The 7,930-nt window shown below is 39.5% G+C and overlaps 1 protein-coding gene across 2 annotated transcripts in view; it reads left to right on the top strand.

The window, feature by feature from the left end:
* The first annotated feature begins 4,638 nt into the window (after positions 1–4,638).
* The window catches only part of LOC147885417 (high mobility group B protein 9-like), a 31,820-nt gene continuing 28,528 nt past the window's right edge, over positions 4,639–7,930 (top strand). The window contains exons 1-5 of one of the 2 annotated variants that reach the window (XM_087396924.1): positions 4,639–5,399; positions 6,220–6,298; positions 6,908–7,070; positions 7,167–7,307; positions 7,482–7,873. In XM_087396924.1, coding sequence (XP_087253050.1) covers positions 5,128–5,399; positions 6,220–6,298; positions 6,908–7,070; positions 7,167–7,307; positions 7,482–7,873 — 1,047 coding nt within the window. In that variant the 5' untranslated portion in view covers positions 4,639–5,127. Of the gene's footprint in view, positions 5,400–6,219; positions 6,299–6,907; positions 7,071–7,166; positions 7,308–7,472; positions 7,874–7,930 lie in introns of both variants that reach the window. The other variant, XM_087396923.1, reaches the window with a different exon arrangement.

The raw sequence follows: 7,930 nt of genomic DNA, 5'->3' as shown, positions 1-7,930 counted from the left end.
TTTCTTTCTTAAAGCTCTAAAATTTTCTCTCTTTAACCAATTTTTTCGTATTTTAGTTTGCTTTATCATTAGGATCCCCGTACCCATAATTTTAGGAAATAGTAAGCATGGATATCTTGATATTGTAATATTAAAATTCCCTAACTCATATAAATTTATTTGGCTATAAAGGAAATTTTAGCATTTTAGGGGTCTCCAATGCTCTAAAAAATAACTCCATCTTCAATGTTCTAATAGAGAAAAGGACCCTTCCCACCATACTTGCTCTCCATGTAATTGAGCGTTCTATTAATACAATACGAGATAGTACAACATTGTAAAATATGATTTCCCTTGCCAACTATTTTGCACAAAAATATACAAAAAGCAAATGTTCAATAATTGATAGTACAAAAAGAAAAATTCAATAAGTAATATTGTTGAATTAAAGGTTTAGAGAAGAGCTCTCCATGTTTTGATATCATAAGTAAGTAGCTTGGGATAGGGATCATTGAGTCTCATTTGATTGAATTTGAGTCAAAATCAACTTGAATTCCCAACAACACGACTCATTGCACGCAGCAATTATTCTTTAACCATATTCAAACAATTCAAGTATTAAAGTTGCTCATTTCTTCATATTTTATTCCTATAGATTCATAAATCTTATATTGAGGATACTAAAAAATGAGTTATTAACTATATTTCACCCAATAATTAAGGTTTCCACATTTCTTCATATGTCCTTCTTATAGATACTTAAAAAGGATTTTATGGTTTACACGATAATTTGATATGGGTGCGTTAATTTTTAGTCAATTTTTGGTATGAGAACTTAGCTTGGAACTTAAGACATTAGCTAGGGAATGCACTTTGATTTCTTTGAATATGGATTTTAGATTGAGTGTAAGATTGTGAATGCTATAGAGAATATTCATGAGGCAGCTTAGATTCATAGTCTCTAAATGTTCCATAATGATGAAAAGCTCACATAACCTGGCATCATATATGCTTTTAAGAATTATGCATGATCATTAGTAATAAAGGAGTATGAGCATCCAAAAATGATCATCACTATTATGATATCCTAGCCTATCACACTATCCATAGTCTACCACCAAGCAAACATTAGTGGTCCTTTGAGTAGATCCCTAGTATTAAAGTCTAAAATATTTGTACTAATGTGGCCCATATTTTCTTTTACCATAATAGCACCACAATCCACAATAGCAAAAAAACTAGTAGTAGTGGAGCTTTAATAATTGTTTAAGATTGACTATGAACATTAGGGCACGTATTACCTATGTAGGAGCATATAATTTCCTATATATGAGGCATGCGTAGTCCAAATAACAAAAAACATATTGCACAAATGCCAAGTCCATAGATACTTCATACAAGGTCTCAAACGTCTTTGCACATGTCACAATATCCAAAGACTTTGATGAAGTAGAATGTAAGAGAAGAATAAACTTTTGCATGATTCAAGCTAGCAATCTCCTACCAACAACCATGCCCATGCTTTCAATTTAGATCAATTTTTGATAGCACCTAACCTACCAAAACATATTCATCAAGCATGTCACACAAAAAGCTATACTAGGAAAAAGGCTACATTGATCATGGTGATCATGTTGCACAAACCAACAAAATACATTTTGATCACATTGAGTAGAGCTAGCAAACTAAAGAATATACTTGCGTGATTTCTAGAAAAAGTCTATGTTAATCATATTTTTTGTAGAATCAACAAACTAGAGTATAGATTTGCAGATGTTGATCATGTAGAACTTTCAAACTAAAGAGAACGCTTCCAATTTATAATTTCCAGAAGAAATATACATTGATTCCATTGGGTAGAATCAACAAACTAAAGAATAGGCTGTATACAAAAAATCCCCCAAAAAAATGACCAATGTGTTTAGCCTAGCAAAGAAGCACAAAATTGCATTTTTCAGACCATGACTTCATGCATACCTCCACTTGTGTAGATCATCTCCAATTTTGGATCATCAAGCAAATCTCTAAGTAAATCTCCAATTTTGGATCATCAAGCAAATCTTAGCATGGTCTCTTTCTATGTGTGTATGTGCACGCACGTGCATATATGTGTGTGTGGAAGGCAAGACAACAACCTCTTTTTCATAGTCAAAAGACAAAGGAGTCAAAGTAAAGGATAGAAAGAGAATGTTATAGAATTAAGGAAGAGTTTGAGTATGTAGGTAAAGCACCTATGAAATTGCATAAAAAGTATATAAGAGATTTGATAAGAAAGGACAATAATATTTTTGCAAAGAAATTGAAGCTTGGTGAAGTCTTGATAAGCATCTCTTTTATTGAAGAGGAGAGTCTGCATACTTGCCACCATCCCACAAGAAAACATGGTAAGAACTAGCTTAACTTCAATTGGGAAGACAGGCGTCATAAACACCCCTCCCTTGTTATCAGGGTCACAATAAAATAGTGGCTTAAACACAGACTTAAACAGCTCGATGTGGACTTTAAATGTGTAAAAAAAAGAGCCAATAGAGAATTTAAAAAAAAGGAAAAAGAAATTAAAGAGTTAGTTTTAAAAAATTAATAAAAATAATTGGGAGGAAATCAAGTGAAATTAGGGAAAGTTATGGGGAAGGAACCACAGTAAAAATGCAAGCTCTTGACCCTTCATGTTGGCTACGTAGTCTTATAATGTCTCCTTTCAATTTTGCAGAATTCGCATGCAGCAAATATAAAGCTAAAAGCTACTAACACAAAATGAAGAGCTACACTTTAAAAATTATAAAAAATGAAGCTTGTACTTTAATAAAGTTGATATACTCCCCTAACCTCTATGTTTCTATGATTGATAGGTAGATTTTACATTTTTGGAGCATATGGAATCCTTATTACATTAGTGAATATTTTATGGGAGTGATGCAAAGTGGGTAGAGCTTTTCTTTTATTTGGGGATGGGGGGGGGAAGCTTTTCTTTTATTTGGTCGAAGAAGGCAAGTGGTAATTATAAGGGAGAGATTGTAAGATTTATGGTGCAAAAAACCTCTGGTGATATGGGCAATTCATGTATATTTAATGAATTTATAGAATAAAAAATCAACTCATGTACTCATGTCCCATGGTTACATATTTTCGAGTGCACCAGAGAGAGAGAGAGAGAGAGAGAGAGAGAGAGAGAGAGAGAGAGAGAGAGAGAGATCACAACATTGTGTGTGAACAACGGAGTTGGCGCTTCAAAAACTGACCCTTCACTCAAAAATCACCCTTTAAGACGGTATAATGTAGCTTATAGGGCAAAGATAACATCATTGTAATTTCTAAAGAAAAGAAAAGAAAAGAAAAAGGAAGTGCATATTTATTAGGGAAGAATTAAAACTACAAAAAGTAGAAACACTCTATGATTGATGGATAGACATTAATAATTATTAAGGAGGAAGGTTGGTGTGACATGATGGGTTCAACTCACATATAAATCAATAACATCCTCATAAGAAGTCTAAACAAAACGTGAGGCCAAATATAGGGACACAATACTTTCATAAAATAATACAAGTAGGAGCCACTTGGAAAATTGCAACGCAAAGGGAATTGAGCAAAATATGGGGAAAAAATTTAGGAAGAGAGGGAGAGAAGTAAAGAAGGGGCAAGGAAGGAGTAGCATAGTAGCAGCGAGGGCTACGCCAAGCCAAGTTGGAGAGAGAGAGAGAGAGAGAGAGAGAGAGAGAGAGAGAGAGAGAGAGAGAGAGAGGTGAGGCAAATATTGAGGAGGGGAAGGTGAGAGATCAAGATGATACTAAGTTGAGGAAGGCAAGGCAAATATTGAGGGGGTTGAGGGAAGGGGAAGGTGAGAGATTAGGATGATAGTGAGGTGAGGATGAGGGGGCAAGGTAGCAAAGACAAATCATGTGCTACGAATGTTTCTTGAGTTTTTAAATGAGCTCTCTACCTAATTTGTTATAATTGAGGAAGGTGAGAAAGAAAACCAAATAAACCATCATGGATGGCCTTAGCCTAAATCAATTCATAGGAAGGGGTTGGCAGAGTGGCTGGGTCTTATCTATGTGAGTGGCTGGGTCTTATCTATGTCTTGATGTGATGGACAAACTTATTATGAGGCTACTAGGGGAGGTTCATTGTAAGGCTACTAATTTGGGTTGGGAGGTTGTCTTGCTTTGGATTCGCTTTAGAAATGCGCATTTGCCCCTCATCTTGAGTGTTTTTCTGGAATACAGTGAATGTCTTCTACTGAGGGGAGAAGCTGTCAACACTCGAGTAGTAAATTGCATCGGTAGATCTCGTATGGCTGTTTTAAATGTTTGTGCTATGTTTATTTCTTGGTTTATTGAGGGCATACAAAACATCTTGGCACTAGCATGACAAGTGCTAGTAGCAAAACCTTGCGGGACAACTCTCTCATTGCTTGCTCAACCATTTAATTCAGGTCCTCGCTTGCGCATAGTAACACTAATTCGATTTTTTGAAGATGGTGGTGATTGGGCCTAATTAGGCCTAGTGGGATTTACGTATGTAGGTGGCTAAAATTTATGCTTTTGAGCTTTACGCATAGGTCCTAATTTTGTCGCGGCGGTATAATTCCACGGTGCCACCGTAGGCCATGTATATCTAGCCTTCTGTGAAGCAGCTACTTGTGTGTGTGTGGAGATTGCATTCCCAGAGAGTAGATCTCTAGAGCTTAATCTCTCGTCTTCACCTCCTTCAAGGAGAGGCCTTTTTGTCTCTCTTTCCTCTGCCCAGTCTTGAATAGCTAGCTAGCTGTTTTGTTGATTGCACTGCAGCACACCTGGGGCCTCTTTCAAGCTCAACTTCCGCTTCTCAAAAATTCCCCATCTGTCCTATCGAAGTGATCGGCCCCAGGTGCAAGATTTCCACCCCTGTCGGCTCCCCCTCGGGCTTGCCACCTTTCAAACTATTCAGCGATGGCGTGAAGATGCTGTGCAACGATCATATGCCCCTTTTTCAGCTCACCCTGGCATTTGGTGGGAACTATGATGGAGCCGATGCTCCCTCCCATACCGTGCTGTACGTCCTGCAGTTTTGCTCCTATGCCTCAGTCTGTCATGCCTCCGTGTTGTAGCTTTGCAGCAGCCTCGTGATTCGAAAATTTTGATCTGGAAGCTGGAAGTAGCGCGTGATATGTTAGGGCAATCTCTTTTGTCCTCCCCTCCTCCTCAACCAGTGCCTTCTGCAGACCGGATGGCGTTGGTGCCTGTCACAGCTCCTCCATCTCTACAGCAGCCCCCGCCCCCGGTACCACCAGCACAGCAACAGACCTTATTCTCGCCCAAAGCTACTGAATTGGCCTTCTATCCACCGGCCCTCGCAAAGCACGAAGCTGTGATCGCGGATCGTGACTTATTCTACGACACTTTGAACAAGTTTCACGCTGCTCTTGGCACTCGCCTCATGTAAGTTCTAACTCTACTTTCTGTGAGGCAGACGACATACCAATGTACTTTATACCTGATATGAAAAATATAATTCCTGTGAAGGCTACGCGGATGCGTGGCAAATAATTCTAAAGTTGACATTCCAAGAGTAAGTGATATTCCACGTGAACTGCCTTCTGTAGTGGAGTCTGAAGTCTAGCATCGTAAATCCTCATGAAGCGACCGAGATGAAACAGGATTGAGAGTATCAAGTTCTCACGCCCGATGCAAACGGTAGACTTGATTGACAGTCCCTTTTTAAGGAGACCTCATTGCAAGTAGCTGTCTCCGTTATCCTGACCAATTTAGAGGTGCGTAGAAAGGACTACTTGGCACAATAAAATCAAGGGTCTTGGGCTTTGTTCTGGGCTGGACATGGAGAATACTCATTCCAAGTGTTGGGGCTTCGTGGTTTACAATAATCTTTTGAGCGCCAATGGGCTGAAATGTGGTCCTGTGGTGGTGGGGCCATCCAGTATTGACCAGTCGATGGATCTGAGACGCAGAAAGATTCCTGTGTTCTCAGGATACAGGTTGTTCTTGTGCAGACTGGACACTGCCTTCAGTCAAAATACACGTGTGGGTTTACCCATCTACAATTGAGTCATTTGGGCTGCTTTTAAAAAAAACAAGAATGAGTTGTTACTTCCTGAGGTGACATGCTCAGTATCCTATCATCTATAGACAAGGTTTTGCACGCATTAACGTTCCTTCTGGTGTTTTGGAGTCTCTCTAAATTTGATCAGCTTATGGGGTGTACTCTATATGTATAAGGGTTTCAGTTTTCTGATTTGCTCAGGATTCCAACAATCGGTGGCAAGGAGCTTGATTTGCACCTACTCTATATAGAAGTTTCTGCTCGTGGTGGACTGGAGCAGGTATTACAAAATGCTGTTTTAGAATTCTTTTCTCCTTTTATGGAGTTCCAATTTAGGATATGCAGAAAAAACCTATTGTTTGTTTTCTTTCAATTGAAAGACTGCCTCAAATGATTGTGGGGGTGAAACGCCGGAGGTTAATTTCCCTCTTTTACAATGGTATCGAGGGTAGAGGCTTTGGAGAACAGTGGTGGGTCTTAGCACCGCCTTGGTGGTGTGTTTCTAGTCTCTGTTCTTCCAGCATTTGCAGGTCTGGTATTTTATAGTAGGTCTTGTTAGGCTGATGATTGTGTTTTGCATTATGGTTTACGTTTACTTGTTTCAAGTTGTTGGTTTTTAGGTTGGATCTAGCTACCCCTTGGTTATAGAGGTGACTGCCCTTAGAAAATGGACCATAGGCAGGTGCCCTGAGTGTTTGTAAAATTCGCCCCTTGGCTGATGTTTTCCTGTGCTATGGCTTAACATTTAGTTGATACATCTGCCTGTATTGTTCTTAGGTTGGGGCTAGCTACTGTTTGGTTAGAGGTGGGGACCTTGTTGGTAGAGTTTCTGCAAAAGTCATATGCACTTGCTTTATTTGACTGGCTTTTTGTGGCAATGGTGCATTAGGTTATCAAGGATCGGAAATGGAAGGAGGTTACTGTAGTTTTCAACTTCCCTCCTACGACAACCAGTGCATCTTACGTTCTACGCAAATACTACATCACTTTGCTGCATCATTATGAGCAAGTATACTTTTTTGGAGCTCAGGGACAAGTTGTTCCTCCTCCAGGTATTTTCCAATCATCACCTTCTGGAACAGATCCACTGCAGAAGTCTTATTGTGCATTAGCTATCACTTGTTTCATCTGAATTTTAACATTTGCAGCACCTTTACCGGGTCCAAGCCCAAGCTCAGGGCAACCTTCAGCAGATAATGGCTTTGCCAACCATGGATCAGAGGAGGCAGAGTCAGCTGTAAAGAAAAGGAGGCGGAGGGGAACATTAGAGCCAACTCAATTATATGGAGGTATTGTCGTATGATGCTTTTGTACTTTTGAAAGTAACAATTGATTAATCGCATGCTAAAATGTGCTTGTTTAGTAAGACATCCCAATGGTATCTTTCTTTGTCTTCCTTGTTTTATTTAAAAGGGTCCCCTTTTCCTCTTGATCTCACTTCTGTCTCGTGTCAGTTGATTTAGGAACGTCTGTTGGCCATACAGTGTCGGGGGTGATTGATGGGAAGTTTGAGCATGGGTATCTCGTAACTGTCAGTGTCGGTACTGAGAAACTCAGAGGAGTACTATATCACATGCCATCGGGAAGCATAGCCCCTCAGTTTGCAGCAGTGGCAGGAATGGCTAGTGGTATTGGTTCTTACTCTGCTCCTGAGGTTCGAAAAAGGCGAAGGCGACGCCGCAAGGATGAGATGCCAAAAAAGGACCCCAATGCTCCAAGACCAAACAGAAGTGGATATAATTTCTTCTTTCAGGAACAACATATGCGGCTTAAGGCTTTGCATCCTGAAAAAGACAAAGACATCAGCAGAATGATTGGGGAGTTGTGGAACAAACAAACAGAAGCAGAGAAGGCTGTAAGTGTCTTACTTCTCCTTTCCTTGCTAAGTTGCGCTGGGCTTTGACATTTGTAC

This window comes from Dipteris shenzhenensis, chromosome 25 (assembly GCF_047967505.1).
Source record: "Dipteris shenzhenensis isolate YYH24624 ecotype China chromosome 25, Dip_SZ_1.0, whole genome shotgun sequence".
Classification (NCBI taxonomy): domain Eukaryota; kingdom Viridiplantae; phylum Streptophyta; class Polypodiopsida; order Gleicheniales; family Dipteridaceae; genus Dipteris; species Dipteris shenzhenensis.
Note: the sequence above shows the minus strand (reverse complement) of the source record. Positions and strands in the feature narration are given on the sequence as shown.